The sequence below is a fragment of the Chelonoidis abingdonii genome, chromosome 7 (genome assembly GCF_003597395.2).
Source record: "Chelonoidis abingdonii isolate Lonesome George chromosome 7, CheloAbing_2.0, whole genome shotgun sequence".
In the NCBI taxonomy this organism is placed as follows: domain Eukaryota; kingdom Metazoa; phylum Chordata; order Testudines; family Testudinidae; genus Chelonoidis; species Chelonoidis abingdonii.
The window spans coordinates 57693401-57710767 of NC_133775.1; the positions used below are offsets into that span (position 1 = coordinate 57693401).

Below are 17367 nucleotides of genomic sequence, written 5' to 3' on the forward strand. Positions count from 1 at the left end.
TTCCAATTTCAAAACAAGTCTGGCATCATATGCAGGACTAAAGGCATTTCATGCAGTGTTAAAGAATATGAGACCATACTGTATTCATAACCATGCTAAACTGCAGAAGGTGTTGAACTCAAAGGTGGCTATGATTTATATTTAAATGGCAGCTGTGTAAGCTTGGGATTGGCATTGCTAATAATCACATCCTCTCTCCTCCAGGCTCTCCAGAGATTATACATTGGACTGCATCTTGTCCCACACAAACATGCATGAGTGTTTGGCAAATATTAACAACAGCGTCAGATTAACCCAATGTAGAGCCCTGTTTATTTAGACAGGTTTTTAAGGAAAAATATCTCATGATAAATCCCTAAATCTTCTTTAAATTGACTGGCTCAGCATTTCTAGAAATGGTACCACCTTTGTGTAAGCCACCTGTTTGTGTAAAGTAGCTTCTTACAGCCAGCCCTTAAGTAGTAATTGGCCTCTTGGTGCACCCTAGACCGCATCCCATAGCATTTCTAGATTGCAGTATCACGTGACGTAGATAGTTTACCCGAATGTTTTGGCAGATTCTTCTCTTTTCGTGTATTTGTGCCGGAAAAATTAGAACAGAATGTTCTAGAAAAACCTACGTGAATCGTCATGTACTGAGGTGTCACCTCAAGGGCTAAGAGGAGCTTGAAGTCTCAAGAGCACCAGCTGTGCTAATGGGTGGTTGTGGTTATGTAGGTACATGTGCACTAGGAAGCCACCAATTTGTTTCAGAGGGTGCCAAGCAGGCTGCTGCCCTGGGCTCCTTACTCCGACCAGCAGACGAAGGGCAGTCCCCACCCTGGGCTCTCAGCGCCTTACCAGCCTCCGCCGTCCCGCACGCAGGGGCAGGAACTCCCCGCGCGGCGGAACCTCGTAGTGGTGGCCGCGTTTCCACCCGCGCCGATAGCAGCGCTGCACCGAGTCCCTGGAGAGGCTCAACCTGCGCCCTGGCCCGGGACCCTGCTGCGCGCACGGGCAGTTACCGGCAGAGTCGGGCCGCCGCGGGAGAGGACGGAGCGGCCGACGGACCGCGATGCAGTGAGGGAGGGAGTGGCTGGGCTGGCCATGGCTTCCCCGTTCCCGGCCGGCAACAGCGGCGGGGACCCGAGCTCCGGGGAGGAGTCGGCCGGGCCGGAGGAGGAGGCCCGGGCGCTGGCGGAGCAGTTCGAGCGGGCGGCCGAGCGACTGCCGGGGCTGATGCAGGTGGCCAACAGGGAGCAGCTCCTCTACCTGTACGCCAGGTACAAGCAGGTAAGGGCCGGGCTGGGGCGGTGACTCCCCCTTCTAGCGCTTCCCTCACGATTCGCCGCCTCTGTCCAGCGCCGGGCACGCTGAGGCAGGGTCTGCTGAGCGCTCCCGCTCCCACGCCTGCGTCATTGCACTGCGAGTGTCCCAAGATTGTGGGTCCTGCCTAAAGCCCAGGAATCCCGTGGCTCTGAGGGAATCTCAGGCCTTGTGCTTGCAGAGAGAAGCTGGAAAACGGGATCCCTGGGTGCCCTAAAGGCCCTGGAGCTGGAAAGTAAAGGACAAAAATTCTTGTGCATTTATTTATTTTAAAATGTCCCAGTTATAACGAAATATTGTGGGGTTTTGTTGTTGTTTTGTTTGTGGGGGAGGCCTGACTCATGACTGTTCAATGCTTGGGGTTGATACTGCTGCCTGTGCATGGGTCTGGGTGGTATTTCAACCTTTGTCCTGTCTGGTGGGGACCATGTGTTAGCTGTCACTTCAGGCTGGATGCAGTGTGAGGTGGAGATCAGCCACCATCAGTTGATGGCAGAACACAAGTTAGCTTTTGTTACTTTAGGACCCTTGTGCATGTGAAGAACCCTCTGAAGTTAATGGAGCTCCATGTGAGAGCAAGGGTTCACCCATGCGGATCCTACTGCAGGACTGGGGCCTTTGAATGAAAGAGCAGTGGCAGTGCTAACTTTTCCACAGCAACGTTTCTCAAGTGGTTTCGGGAATTACCTGGAAGAATAGGAGGGTATTTCCATGTTCAACCAGACCATGTACTGAAACTGACAACATGGAAGGAGAGTGCCAACTGAGACAGTTTTATAACATGTCTCTCTGTCATGACCTAAATTAAGATCCCCTTCTCATTAAAGACCACGCAGCAGATAGTAGACTTTCCATCACCTGCATCAGATTTAAGGCACTGACTTAGGCCCCAATCAGGCTTAGCTTTTAGCACATAAGTAGTGCATTGAAGAGCTAGCTGGTCACACGTTGCTTGGTCTTTTCTGTGTTTTCTGCTGCTTCTACAGGTGTCCAACCTTTGGACTGTAAAAGGAGCAGGAAATGAAGAGGGACTGCTAACCTAGCTACCTCTGTTTGGGACTACTGCTGTATTAGAGGATGAAAGGAGCTGCTCTCTGGAGCCTCCAGTGTGACTGAAACTGCCAGTCACCAGCAGGAGATGAGTGTGCAACAGTGAAGGGATCAGATAGTGTGCTTAAAAAGAAGACTGGATACCTGGGTAGCCTGTCCAAGACAGCAGGAGACAAGCACTGGGAATCTTGTGGAGAGGTTAAGGAGTTGATGATCAGATGGCAGAGAATCATGAAGGGAACATGAGAAGATAGAACAGATTGGAATGTGAGATGAAATGAAGAGTATAAGTAGACAATGTGTTTTTTTTTTTTCTTTTTTTTTTAGTTTAGGGCAAATGCTTACTGCATTAGAAGTAACTGAAATACCTACTATTGCATTTCTGTGTAAATAGTTGCTGTTGTTACCATGTTGATGCTGTCCAACTGTGGCTATAGTCCTGCCTGTGTAAACATTTAACAAACCCTGGAGGGTCCAGGAGGGTTCCGTTGCTCACAGTGTGAGCTTCTCATACTATCTTAAGTGTTTCATAGCTCCACTGGGTTGTAAAGGGAATACAGTACAGTATATCAGCTTTATGGTTACATTGACATCTGATATTGGGCTCCAGGGGATTTCTCATTGCCAGTTGTGAGACGAGAAATGAGGTGCTTAATATTGTTTAGCTTGAAATTATTAGGAGGAAATTCTTCAGAAATTGTTTTCACAAACCCTCGATTTGTTCCAAGCAAAAGGGAGCTGCTAACTGCATTGAGTCACCACATGTTTCAATAGCTGAGGTTTTAGACTGTTGGCAGAGAGGTGTGTGCGATGCTTTTGATTGCTCCTAGAGAGTAACAACATAATTTGGTGTGTCTTGTTGACCGTATGCATTAACAGTATCATTTTGGGATATCGTGTATGCAACTAATTACAGAACAAATATACACGCAAGTCTCATCTTATGCGCATTTAACATGCGTGAATTCAGCTTTGTGTGGTCGGCAAAAACGAAAAAAAGAGAAAAATAACAATTTAAATACTGTTTCTGTAGTGCAGGTGATTCCTCCTGCCATTACACTCAATGTAATTTTGACTAAACACATTTTTCGCTTTACGTGCTGACAGCGGAATGTAACCCCAACGTAAGATGCGACTCGTCTGTACTTTTTTTTTAAAAAAAATCTTGTAAGTGTCTTGCCTCCAGAGTCCAGGGTGTTTGTAGGCAAGACTTCCATTTTGTTCTTACCGTATCCTCCTGTGTTTGAGCATGTGCATTAGTACTAACCTTATAGAAGACTCTGTGTTTCACATTGCCTAGACACAGTGGGACTGGTTAAGGACAGAGCCTACATTTTGCAGAGGTAGGAATCACTCCAGTTAAAGTCAGAGGGAATCTTGCAAGCGCAAGCTGCTGCAGGATCAAGCCCTGTTAACTTCGATTTTTTTTGGTTGATTTTGTGATTTAAGACAAAACTGCAGTACTTAATACAACCTCTTTCTAGTCACAGAAATCGTATCAATATGCATAGTAGGCTGCTAATGTATTATCCAGTGGACAATAGTATTACAAAAGGTGCTGACTTAGATCTGTGTGCTGTCCCTGATTTGACATCCTTGTCTGTCCTCAGGTCAATATTTCATGTCACAAAAGGCTTTGATTTAAGAGGCAACACCACCATAAAAGAGGTGACAGTAACAGCTGAGTTCTCTGTTAAAATACTATACATTATTTATCTAAAACTATTTAGATATATAAACTTTCTCCTGGAGTTTTACTACCTTTTATTGGAGTCAGTTTCAGATTTTTATTAATTTTATCTGCAATTTTGTTTGTGTGTCAGAAGCTTGAGAATAAGGGAACTGTTCAGTTGTTGGCCCTAGTGAGACAATGTTGCCAGGGCCTGCTAGGGCTGAACTTCAGTAAGAGAGGAAGAATGGTCTCGTGGATAAGGGTGCTAGACTAGAACTCTGGAGACGTGGTGTCAGAACGCTGCTCTGCCACAGACTTCCCGTGTGACCTTGGGCAAGTCATTTAGTCTCTCTGTTCCCCAGCAGTAAAATTGGTGTTGTGAGGATAAATGCATTAAAGATTGTGAGGTGCTCAGGCACTGCAGTAATGGGGGCCATATAAGTATCTAAAGTAGAAATAGAATAACTAGTTGACAAGAGCCCAGTGCCTCATGAGTAAGGTTACATTTTAGTCACGGGTATTTTTAGTAAAAGTCACAGGCAGTAAACAAAAATTCATGTGTGTGGGGGGACTGCCTGGGGCCCCAAGGGTACAGGAGGACGGTGTCCAGGCTGCTGGGGGGTGGGGAAGCAGTCCCCCACTGGTGCTGGGGAGGAGTTGGCTGGGCCAGCAGGCTCCCTACCTGGCTCCATGCTCCCAGCAGCAGAAGAGTTTGGGAGTGGGGCATGGGATGGGGTGAGGCAGGCTCTGGGCAGCACTTAACCTGGGAGGCTCCCTGGAAATAGCAACATCCCCCCCCCCCCCCATCCCACTCCTTGCTCAGCTCCTAGGTGGAGGCTTGGCCAGGCTGCCATGCGCGCTGCCTCTGCCTGCAGGCACCATCCCTGCAGCTCCCATTGGTCATGGTTCCCGGCCAATGGGAGCTGTGAAACCAGCACTCTGGGTGGAGACAGCATGCAGTGCTTCCTGGCCATGCCTCTGCCAAGCAGCTGAGCAAGGGGGATGTCACAGCTTCTCAGGAGGCTTCTCCCACCCCCGGGTAAGCACCGCCCAGAGCCCGCCTCGCCCCGTCTGGTGCCCCAACCCCCTGCCCCTCTCACACCCAAATTCTGCTGCTGGGGGATGTGGTGGCCCGAGACTGCCTCAGCAGTGGCCTGTGCGTTGTCCCTGTCCCTGAGCCAGGCGCACTGGCTCCTGCAGAAGTCATGGAGGTGACGGAAAGTCATGGAATCCGTGACTTCCATGACCTCCATGACAAACTCGCAGCCTTACTCTTGAGTGATCAGACTCAATGAAAGAGCTGCAGTATCTGAAGAAGGCTTTCCTGATAACTGTTTAAATCAGTGCTTCTCAAAGTTGGGCTGCCGCTTGTTCAGGGAAATCCCCTGGCAGTCTGGGCCGGTTTGTTTACCTGCCGCGTCCGCAGGTTTGGCCGATCGCAGCTCCCACTGGCCGTGGTTCACCACTCCAGGCCAATGGGGGCTGCGGGAAGGGCGGTCAGCACATCCCTCAGCCTGCACTGCTTCCTGCAGCCCCCGTTGGCCTGGGACGGCAAACCGTGCAGCCAGTGGGAGCCGCGATCAAGCGAACCTGCGGACGCGGCAGGTAAACAAACTGGCCCAGACTGCCAGTGGCTTTCCTGAACAAGCGGCTGACTGGCTTTGAGAAGCACTGATCTAAATGATGGGGTGATCAGACAAAATTCAAGTATTAAAATCCCGCACTCATAGCAAAACAGGGCTCACGCTGATGGGTGCAGGAAATGCTTCCATGTGATGATTTTTCAGGGACAGTAGAAGATGATTAAACCACAAGTTTGTACTGAAAATAGATTTTTTTGTGAGGGGCTTACAGTTTATTGTAGCACTACTGTTGTGCTTGGTCTGAGCCAATGTGAGTGACATTATTCTCCCTGATCTAATGGAGAACTACATGTTACCTCTTGATCCCTCCTTGGCATTCAGGGCTTAGGACCCTTACTAACTGGCAGGTAAAGCTGATGCTTCTCCTGTCCATCCCTGTATTTGCTAATTTGCAACCCTGATTGATCTGAATTTAGGCCCACCCCACTAGTTAGTGCAGTTTGGCGAGGCTTTTCTTTAGCTGCCCTTTCAGTGCAGGCCAGACTACATGAAAGAATTCCATTTCTGCCTAGGAAATTGTGGTCACTTGGTCAGCTGATTGCATACAGATGGTCCCGGTATGGTTCAGGTCTACATTCAAAGCTGTACTATCGAATTCTGGAGCTAGGGTCCAAGTTTGACTTGCCTAAAAGAATTTATGATTTGGTGGGGAATAACCTGCAGTCTGGATATCAGTTGCTTTACAGTCTACTTCAGTTGAGTAATGTAAAGAAAACAAACCACAGACCATGATTGTTGGACATGAGCTGGAGCTTCTCAAGCTTTTTCATGGCATCGACCACAGCTTAATAGAGATTCTCATGGATCCCTCCCCTCCCATTCAAAATTGCATGCATCATCTCCCCATAATTTATGATCACATAACATCGCTATGGCAAGAACAGGAATTGCTTGCATTGAAAAGTGATATCAGGGAAGTATTTAATGTATTCAGGCTGTCTTTTAATGCAGTTTATCAACTTGAAACAAGGAGGGCCCAGCACCAAGTGACCAGTCAGCCCTCCATGGACAATAGTATAGGAACCTCTGACTTGAAATAATATTTGGAGCTCATGTCTTTCTGCTAGCTTTGTAGAAAAAGCTTTCTTAACTTTCAGCTGTAGGGACAAGAGGGCTGAATCTTTCACAAATGCTTTTCTCCCAATTATTTGTCAGGAATTCAAGTTAAACATTCTAACTAAAAATCCTTCCATTCTTGACTGCTCCAGTTTCAGTCTCATGTAACGTCAGAATCCCATTAGTTCTTCAGTTTTTCAGGGAGTTGCATAGCAAAATGTGTTAAGTAAAGAGCTGATATTTTTAATGTAAAAGATCAAGCAGTGTTCTCTTCCCCCCCACCCCTTTATTTTTGGAGAAAACTCTTGTAAGCCAACTTAATATAGCATAAAAAAGCAGAAAGGGCAAAAACATTTTTCTTTTGCAGATCATTTTGTAGTATTGTTCCTGTATCTGTGTTGGCATCAGTAGTGCTGATGTTATTGCACAGCAGGGAGGAAAAGAAGAAATGCCAAATTTAAAGAGGGGAAACTATTGTCAGGTTTTGAAGAGGATCTTAGAAAATAATAATTAAAGTATTAGGAAAAGTATGTAACTTTCTCTGAGTTGTTGACTGTTTTGTATACATTTGGGATATTGGGCTAGAGAATGGCCACATTGGAGTGTTCTATTTTGATGGTAGATCATATTTCATTTATATTTTTCAATTTTGTAAAAATGTACTCAGTGTCTCAGAGTGCAACAGAAAATTGTTTGAAACACAATCTAAATCATAGTCTGCATAAGATAGGGCTGACAACAGTTAAATGAAATTATATACAACTCCCCATCAGGCAAAAACCTGTTTTAACAAAGTACCTTGATCTGAAGGCCAGCTGAGAAACCCTGTGATTCAAACTGGTGACATTTACCATGAAACAGTAAAACAAATATTTTAGAAAACGTCTTCAATTTAAAAAAACCCAAACCCATTCCCTTTCTGTAAAAATCTAAATAAAATTACTGCAACTTCCACATCTAAGTTTTTTTTTAAAAAGAGGCATGATTGATGATTGCAGATGCAGCATAAAGCAACCTCTTAAGGTGAGGAATCATTAGCTGATCAGGCAGTTTAGTTGGCTGGGCAGCAAGTGTTTTATACTAGTTTGATGGATGCAGCTTGATTTTTGCTTGACTAGCAACATCTGACTAACGTCATGATCTCTGAAAATTGAGTGCCCAAGTTTACTTCAGGTTCATTTAAACATCCTAGTCCTTCCCATATTTTGTTTATCCTGGATTTTGCCCTGCATTAGGGAGACTTACTAAAACAGTTGCTTTCAAGGGGATTATTCCTGTTTGCATCAGTACGGCTACTATGACTTGGCCTCTGTTGTAGAAATAAGCCTTAGCTGGGAATCTGAGTTTGTGATATAGTTATTTATAAGCGATTAAAGAGTGGCTTTTTAACTGGAGTTCTGAAATGTTTGGTTACCAATGCAGGAACATTTTAAAAAACAAATAAGTGATTAAGTCCACGTTTCATTTTATGTAAATCCATTGTTCATCAAAATGATGTTTAACCTATGTGAAAATTCCTTGTTTGTATGCAGACACCAATAATAAGAGAGCTGGGCATCAACATTCTCCTAATCTTTGGTGTTTTTTATCCTCTAATGATAGGGTCTGTAAATCCAAATATAATATTAATGGGTACAGGTAAATTAATTACAGAGAGATAGACCAACATGTATTTTGTTTACTACCTGCCATTCCTTGTTCTATGCTCCCTGATTCCTCTTAGGAAAATTCTGCTTTTAACTCCTCCTGAACTAGGGTTCAAAGAATTTGTGCCTGTCAGTCTCTTTTCCTCACCCAGACTGTGATCCTGTAGTTGCCCTATGCATGGACCTCCTGTTACCTTCAGTGTGAGCTCTGGATGTGGACCAGCCAGTGTCCCAGGCTGGAATAAGTTTTGGGAAATGCACTGTATTCCCTTTGTAAGTGACTCTATTACTGAAAGGCAGCTGTTGGACTTTAGTCAAATAAAGGAAAGGAACTGCAAGTCTTCCTCAGCATTCCTTATAGCTATGAACTAGGGCTGTCAAGCGATTAAAACATTTTTCGCGATTAATCGTGCTGTTAAACCATAATAGAAAACCATTTATTTAAATATTTTTGGATGTTCTATACATTTTCAAATGTATTCATTTCATTTATAACACAATACAAAGTGCACAGTGCTCGCTTTATATTTATTTTTGATTACAAGTATTTGCACTGTAAACTGCCCAAAAGAAATAGTATTTTTCAGTTCACCTAATACAAGTACTGTATTGCAATCTCTTTATCATGAGAGTTGAACGTACAAATGTAGAATATACAAAAAAACTGCATTAAAAAACAAAACAATGTAAAACTTTAGAGCCTACAAGTCCATTCAGTCGTGCTTCTCGTTCGGCCAGTCGCTCAGACAAACAAGTTTGGTTACATTTGCAGGAGATGCTGCTGCCCACTTCTTACATACAATGTCACCTGAAAGTGAGAACAGGCATTCACGTGGCACTGTTGTAGCCAGCGTCACAAGATATTTACATGCTAAATGCACTAAAAATTCACGTCCTCTCATGTTTCAACCACCATTCCAGAGGATGTGTCCATGCTGATGATGGGTTCTGCTCGATAACAATCCAAAGCAGTGCAGACCAACGCATGTTCATTTTCATCATCTGAGTCCGATGCCACCAGCAGAAGGTTGATTTTCTGTTTTGGTGGTTTGGGTTCTATAGTTTCCATATCAGAATGTTGCTCTTTTAAGACTTCTGAAAGCATGCTCCACACCTCGCCCCCCTCAGATTTTGAAAGGCACTTCAGATTCTTAAATCTTGGGTCGAGTGCTGCAGCTCTCTTTAGAAATCTCACATTGGTACCTTCTTTCTGTTTTGTCAAATCTCCAGTGAAAGTGTTCTTAAAATGAACATGTGTTGAGTCATCAGCTGAGACTACTGTAACATAAAATATATGGCAGAATGTGGGTGAAATAGAGCCGGAGACATAGAATTCTCCCCAAAGGCATTCAGTCACAAATTTAATTAACGTTAATTAAAAATATAAGGTGTTATCAGCATGGAAGCATGTCTTCTGGAATGGTGGCCAAAACATAAAGGGGCATATGAATGTTTAGCATATTTGGCACGTAAATACCTTGCAATGCCGGCTACAAAAGTCCCATGTGAACGTGTCTTCTCACTTTCTGGTGACATTGTAAATAAGAAGTAGGCAGCATTATCTCCTGTAAATGTAAGCAAACTTGTTTGTCTTAGCGAATGGCTGAACAAGAAGTAGGACTGAGTGGACATGTAGGCTCTAAAGTTTTGCATTGGTTGTTTTTGAGTGCAGTTATGTAACCAAAAACAATCTACATTTGTAAGTTGCACTTTCACAATAAAGAGATCACGCTACAGTATTTGTAAGAGGTAATTTTAAAAATACTATTCATTTTTACGGTACAAATATTTATAATAATAATAAAGTGAGCAGTGGACACTTTGTAGTCGGTTGTAACTGAAATCAATATATTTGAAAATGTAGAAAAACTTCAAATATTTAATAAATTTCAATTGGTATTGTGCTGTTTAACAGTGTGATTAAAACTGATTAATGTGATTAATTTTTGAGTTAATTGTGGTTAATTGACAGCCCTACTATGAATACGCCTTCATGTGGAAAAATATCCTGAGTCTGAGGCTATGTTTACACTGGAAACTTCAAAGCGCTGCTGCGGGAATGCCCCCACTGGAGTGCTTTGAAGTGTGAGTGTGGTCACGCGTGAGTGCTGGGAGAGAGCTCTCCCAGTGCTCCTGGTAATCCACCTCCACGAGTGGATAAGCTCCGAGCGCTGGGAGCACAGCTCCCAGCACTTGGAGCCTGTCTACACTAGTGCTTTAAAGCGCTCAGACTTGCTGTGCTTAAGGAGGTGATTTCACATCCTTGAGCCCGCAAGTTAGAGCACTATAAAACGTAAGTGTATACAAGCCCTCGGTCTCACTTACACTAAGGCCTCTTTACACCACTCTGCTATTGTTGTTATAGGGACATTAAATGTACTATTAGCCCACTTTATGCTACCATATCAGTTTAAAAGGGTCTTTATGTAAATGAGACTCAGGCCTTCTGTGTCTACATGTGGAGTCCATTACACCCCCTCTAGAATGTTATCATCCCTATCTTATCTCCTTCAAGATTGTTTATTCACTTACTACCTGTAACTCATATTCCTTCCATGAACTGCAGTCCATTAACACTTCTGTACCTCTATTCTCTAGCCTTTTTTTCCCCTCTTGTCTCACTGTCCTGTAATGAATCCTTTCTGTCTAGCTACAACTCCATAATTTACTATTTTTTCCTCTTTCTGACTAACTGAACCATCCCAACCACCTCCAACCTTGACTCACTTCCCATTTCTGGTGTTTCTGCTCTGGCTACCATGCTCCTAGTTGCTTCTGGAGGAAATCTGGAGATCGTGTGGACTTCACTGAAGTTTGTCATCTTTGTATTCAGCATGGCTATCAAAGGCAATTAAACATAGCCCACTTATTTAGTGTTTTGTGCAGAAGAAGATGAATTTCATCCTTAATGAATAATCATAATATGTGGGTTAGCTGTGTCCCTACATTCCCTAATATCAAACGGATTTTTCTTTTGTCTTGTTGAGGATGAGCTATACAGATGAGTCATATACATTGTTGGCGATCCCTCAAGGATGATCTTTCACAGGTTTTATTTTTCATGGGTCCTTTGGTGACTAAAGAGTCTGATTCTTGATCCACAGGCTCGTTGGCTGACATTGCAGGTGGTGGTGGAAGACAGGGTTGGGTCGCGATTGCTGTGTGACCATTGTCTTCTTCCTTTCTTTTCTGGCGTTTTTCTGCCAACAGGACAAGGAAGGTGATTTTCCTCAAAAGTGGACCTTCCTTCACTCTTTTTGAGTGAAAATTACTCTGCAGCATCACCTGCTGGGTAATACCTGCAGAACAAATTACCTGCAAATCAGAATTCCATCTCGGTATCCTGTACAGAAAATAACAAAGGCCAATTCGCCAATGGCTGTGAGAGACTGTGAAAATAAAAAGATATGGAGTTGAGAGGTTTTCTGGGGAGATATGAGGCTAATAATTGCCAGTCAAACAGGAGTATAAATTTGCTCTGAAATCAAGAGGTGTAATAAATCTGGATATTTGCTGCTATGAATTGGCTAACAAATTATAACAATAAATTAAACTTTATCCCTCTCTACCATTCATTGTAACAAAGGAAATTTTTCTTCTTTAGGTCAAATTTGGAAACTGTAACACTCCCAAGCCCAGTTTCTTTGATTTTGAAGGAAAGCAGAAATGGTAAGAGGAAATCCTTGCAATTCTTAAAATAAAATCAGAAATTGTTATTTTTGGTCACATCTTTTAGATTGCTTGAACTAGAATATTACTTTGCATGCATCTCTTTCATAATGATTAAAATAATCCTTTAGGGAATTCTTAAAATAGTGGTGGCGGTCTGCTAATTTACTGTTGTATTGGTTTAATTAGCAACAAATAAATACGAGTGGGTGAAGGAGGTGTGTGTTTTGTTTTTTTTTTAAGCCTGACTAGAGGATTGATGGCTTCAAAACTGGGTAAAAGATGTCTTTCCTTTTCCCAGAAGTATGAAGGTAGGCTTGTGTTAGGCCTAATCACTGTTTCGTTGGTGACAATGAATAAGAGGCAGATGTATCCGTTCTATTGAGTGGGCCATTTATGTTTTTCTCTGTACCCCAGGGAAGCATGGAAAGCGCTGGGAGATTCAAGTCCCCACCAGGCTATGCAAGAATACATTGCCACAGTGAAGAAACTGGATCCCAGTTGGAATCCTCAGGTAGGATAAATGGAAATAAATAACATGCAGAAATCAATTTAAACACTTCTTTTTTCTTTATTGCACATCTGAATATTTGCATCAGGTCTCCATCTAAAAAGAGCTTCAGGAAAAGTTAATTCACTGCACTGGAAACATAACGTCTTAGAGTAGTTTTAAAGAGTATTTCAGCCACCAGGTTTATTACTTGATCAGATATTTAAGGGTTTCGTAGTCTCTCTGGTGTATGGGCATTGTCTCCTTTTAAGAGAAACATTATTTTTTAAACAGGTGTCTCTTTTACCTGGGCACCATTATAACATCAAAAATACAGTAGTCTTTACAGCAGGGGTGGGCAAACGTTTTGGCCTGAGGGCCACATCGGGGTGCCAAAACTGTATGGAGCGCTGGGTGTAGTATATTAAATTGCTCCCTGTAGTAATGTGCTACTTATGGTGTAGTACTTACAGCTACCAGTCCTGGTACTCTGAGCAGCATGGTAAGGGGGCAGGGAGCAGGGGGTTGGATAAGGGGCAGGGGATTCCGGGGGGCAGTTGGATAGGCGTGGGAGTCCCAGGGGGCCTGACGGGTTTGGGTCGTGGATGGGGGCGGGGCAGTCAGGGGACGGGGGGATTGGCTAGAGGGTGGGGTTCCAGGGCGGAGGTTGGGATAGGGAGGTCCCAGGGACAAGGAGCAAGGGAGGTTGGGTAGGGTGACCAGATGTCCCGATTTTATAGGGACAGTCCTGATTTTTGAGTCTCTTTCTTATATAGGCTCCTATTACCCTCCACCCCCATCCTGATTTTTCACACTCGCTGTCTGGTCACTCTAGAGTCAGAGGTTCTGAGGCAGGCAGTCCAGGGGCAGGAAGTGGGAGGGAGCGGATGGGGGAGGGGGCCAGGCTGTTTGGGGAGGCATAGCCTTCCCTACCTGGGTGTAGTGTATTAAATTGCTCCCTGTAGGAATGTGCTACTTACGGTGTACTACTTCAGGGTGCCAGTCCTGGTGCTCTGAAAGTAGCACATTCCCCTGAAGAGCAATTTAATACACTGCACCCAATGGCTCTCGTAGCCCTGCTGCCCAGAGTACTGGCGACACAGTGAGCTGAGGCTATGGGCGAGGGGCCGGAGACTGGCCTTCCTGACAAGGAGCTCAAGGGCTGTACTTTGTTTAACTTAGAATTACAGGGAACTGTGGAGCGTCTACATCCCTTTTTTTTGTTTTTTTTGTTTGTTTTTTTTTTATACACCACCTTTTAAAAATACCTACTTCAGGCATGTTAATTTTTATGATGGTGAAAATTTGTGGTTCTGTTGCTCCTCTACCTTAGGAAAGAGAGTTCTTGTCTGAGCACAAGGCTTGGAACCAAGAACTTGAGTTCTAATTCTGGTTTTGATGCCTCCTGTGGCTTTAGGGTAGATGTGGGACATCTGTGGCTGTAGCTCAGCTTCCCCATCTTTAAAATGGGGATGCTAATGCTCCTCTGTGTCAGAAGCATGCTGTGAGAATTAGTTAATATTTGCAAAGTGTCTGGAGGATGAAAAGAACTATAGAGCATCTCTAGAAAAATAACTCTGGACTGCACAATCCCATTAGCATACAAAAGTCTAGTGATTTGCCGTGCTCTACCTTACTTAAAATCTTGTCCAACCTAAAACATCCATGCAAAATAAGGAAAAAATCCAATAAATATTGATCAGTTAAAAGCCTGAATGAACAAAAACACCTTGCAGCTCAAGTATTATTCATAAAGTAGGGGGGGAAATCCTTTGTATATTCTTATGGATGCAATCGCTGTAATATAGCTTCTGTTGATAAATAGAAATCTTCCCACTGAAATGTCATGGAATGTGGAATGCTCCACCTCTTTTGGTGGCCGGTTCTGATTTGTATGTGGTACTCTGCAGCAAGAATCTAGGACATGAATTCAAGAATTGACTTTGTTTTTCAAAATGTCTAAAAATCGAACCTTGCAGTAAATGAAGGAGCTGGAATTCTGGCACTTTTTCCTGGCAAAGAATGAGTGCGTCTCAGCATGATTACTCCTCCAAGTATCCTGCTCTGCACATATCTATCCTCTTCACTCCTTAGTGGAAGGTGAATAAGCAGAAATCAGCATATGTTCTGGTCGCACTAATACAGCTGTTGGAGGTACTTTCATTGATGGCAGTATCTATGAGGTGAAGAATTTAAAGTGCACCATGCAAAGCGTTAGACTTAAAAATGGACCTGTCTTGATTGTGCCAATTCAGAGCTCTTTCCCTGAGGAGTCAGTCATGACACTTTCTTTCAAAATTAATTTTTTAAAAAGTATATGAATTCAGTACTGGGAAAGGGTGTTGAATGGATATCCCTGGAGACTGAACTCCACTATTCACAGAGAGAGCAGGCATTGTCACCCATCCAGCCCATTGACCAGGGAAGGGAGTTCAGTCACCACCCTTATTTAATCCTTGGTGCCTCTGGGACTGCTAATAAGTGGTAGTGGTTTTTGCATTGTGGATCCTTGTCCGCTGGGAACTGAATTGAACAACAACAAAGCTGCATAGTATACTGGTGTGACTTTTTTAAATTGTATTTGTAAATGTTGTGTGACTTTGAGAGTCCTGTCAGGAGAGAAATGGGCTCGGTCTGTATAGTGGTTCAAAGCATTAGTTCACAGGCTTGTTTACTGTGAGTTTCACACTCATCCATGCCTTCTTTTTTCTTTTGTTTTCAGTCATAGAAATGTTTGAAGGGTTTGGGGAGTAATGATAAACTCTGAAAGGGGGCTACTCTTAAGGCAAGTAGGGCCCAAATTGTCTTACCTTGCCAGTTTCAGCCAGGAATGAATGCTGGTGTCCAGCAGATTTTAGTATCCTTGCAGCTTTGAAACCACAAAAAGGAGTGGTTTGAGGCTATATGGATTTCCTTTCAATAGGTGTTTTTGCCCTAACGTTTCAGCAGATCTAAGTGTTTTAGACTGTCACGTATGTAACTGAATTTCTTTCTCAAAACTTTAAAGGTAATAAGCATTTTCTGTTTGCTTTCAGAACTCCCAAGTATAATAATGAAAATGACATAGGGATAATAATGTAAGTCTTTCTGTCTTGATGTGCATTCTCCATAGCTTAGACCCTGAATTTCATATCCTGATTGTATCCCTTGCCTTGCAAACTGCCTGTGAGTGAGCCAGAAATCAGTTGAACAAGGTAGGAAGGCTCTGCATTGGAGGAAGGTGGTCAAAAATAGAACGGGGAAGAGGAGAAAGTTGCTACATTCTGCAGGATTTGTGCAGGGAAAGGGTGTTAAGAGGGAGAGAATTATTAATTAGTATGTTAAACAGCAACCTCTTGTCCCCATGTGTAGTGAAGTAAGACTCACGAGTGTGACACCTCCTGCTGGTTATCCTGGGAATTAGCTCAGTTTCAGCCCAGACCATCCTCTGCTGGCTGGTGGCTCACCTGCCTCAGGCCCCATGTCCTCCCAGACCCCGGTGCTATTGCCAGTCATCATCCAGCTCCTGCTCACTGGGGCAGACTATAGTCTGTAAACCACTCATCATTGTCAAGGGGGAGTTTGGACCTGCTGCCTCTGCCTAACCCTGGGCTGCACCTTTGCAACCCCAGTACCTGTTTTGGCCTTTAGCAAGGCCCGCAACCTGGGGAATTTGCCAGGCTGGAGTTCCCCAGCTCCTCTGGCCTGTCCCCGTCCCCTGAGCTCCCAGGCAGCCAGGTCCTTCTCTCCAAGTGCTAGAGAGAGACTGGCCCAGCTCCTGACTCACAGACCTTTTATAGGGCCAGCTGTCTCCTAATTGGGTGTGGCCCCAGCTGTGGTTGCCTTCCCAATCAGCCTATTCTTATTGGCTCTCAGCCCCAGCCCTCTCCAAGAGCTGGCTTTTAACACTTTCAGGGCTGGAGTGGGGTGACTGCCCTGCTACACCATGATATTTTCCATTAATTGGCTATTGTTTAACCAAGTTAATAATGGTACACAGGAGAACCAGACCTCCCCTTCTCTCATCTCTCTGGGGTTGATCTCATGCCATCTAGACTCTGATTTTGTTGCACCAGGTCCACCTTCCTGCAGCCACAAGAGGGAGCTCTGTTCATTATAATAACTAAGGTATATTTGTCGTGGAAAGATGATATAATAATAAAGTTATTATAGTCTTCAGATTTTAAATTTAATTTTAAAAAAAGATTTGTGTGCACAGTATTAGGTGCTTAGTCACTGTCTCTTTCCTCCTGACGTGATCAGCTGGTAGGCCAGGTTTCTTAGTTTTTTTTCCCATTATAAGTAGCTGGTGAACAAGAAACAATAATTGTATGTGTCTGATGGGCTGTGTTGAGAGAAAATATAGGGTCTCTTATTAGGAATATGAAAAGTGTAGCTGTTCAAGATGGATTAAATTTGCCAGCATTTTTTTTTTTTTTTTTTTGAATAGAGCGCTATCAGGTTTTAAATTCTCTTCAGAGTCCATTTTACAGCATAATGTTTCATTACCAGAAAGCTTTTCAGATGTTAATATATATTTTCCTTTTAAAACTTCATTAAAACACATTTTTAAAGTGTTTTTATCTTTGTTCTCAGGGGTTTTATGATGCCATCACAAAAATTCCTCTTAGATTTAAAACTCAAAGCTTGTTTTAAAATAATAATAATAAAAAAAATACAGTAGAGGAATTCAGAGATTCTGCTGTCCCCGTTACACAATGGTATGGGGTGGAGTGTAGAGGAGTGACAGAGGGGTCCCTTTTGTGCCAGTCTAGTCAATTATATTGTGTACATATCTTTAATTGACTAGGATTTATATGGGATTATTTGTTCCCTGCAAATCTGCAATTCATAGAG

General features: G+C 43.5%; 1 protein-coding gene across 5 annotated transcripts in view; it reads left to right on the top strand.

Annotated features, from left to right (window-relative positions):
* Positions 1-932: 932 nt before the first annotated feature.
* Positions 933-17367, top strand: part of ACBD6 (acyl-CoA binding domain containing 6) — a 161258-nt gene continuing 144823 nt past the window's right edge. For 4 of the 5 annotated variants that reach the window (XM_032796183.2, XM_075067896.1, XM_032796184.2 and 1 more), the window contains exons 1-3: positions 933-1272; positions 11977-12041; positions 12459-12555. In XM_032796183.2, coding sequence (XP_032652074.1) covers positions 1087-1272; positions 11977-12041; positions 12459-12555 — 348 coding nt within the window. In that variant the 5' untranslated portion in view covers positions 933-1086. The remainder of the gene's footprint in view (positions 1273-11976; positions 12042-12458; positions 12556-17367) is intronic. The other variant, XM_032796182.2, reaches the window with a different exon arrangement.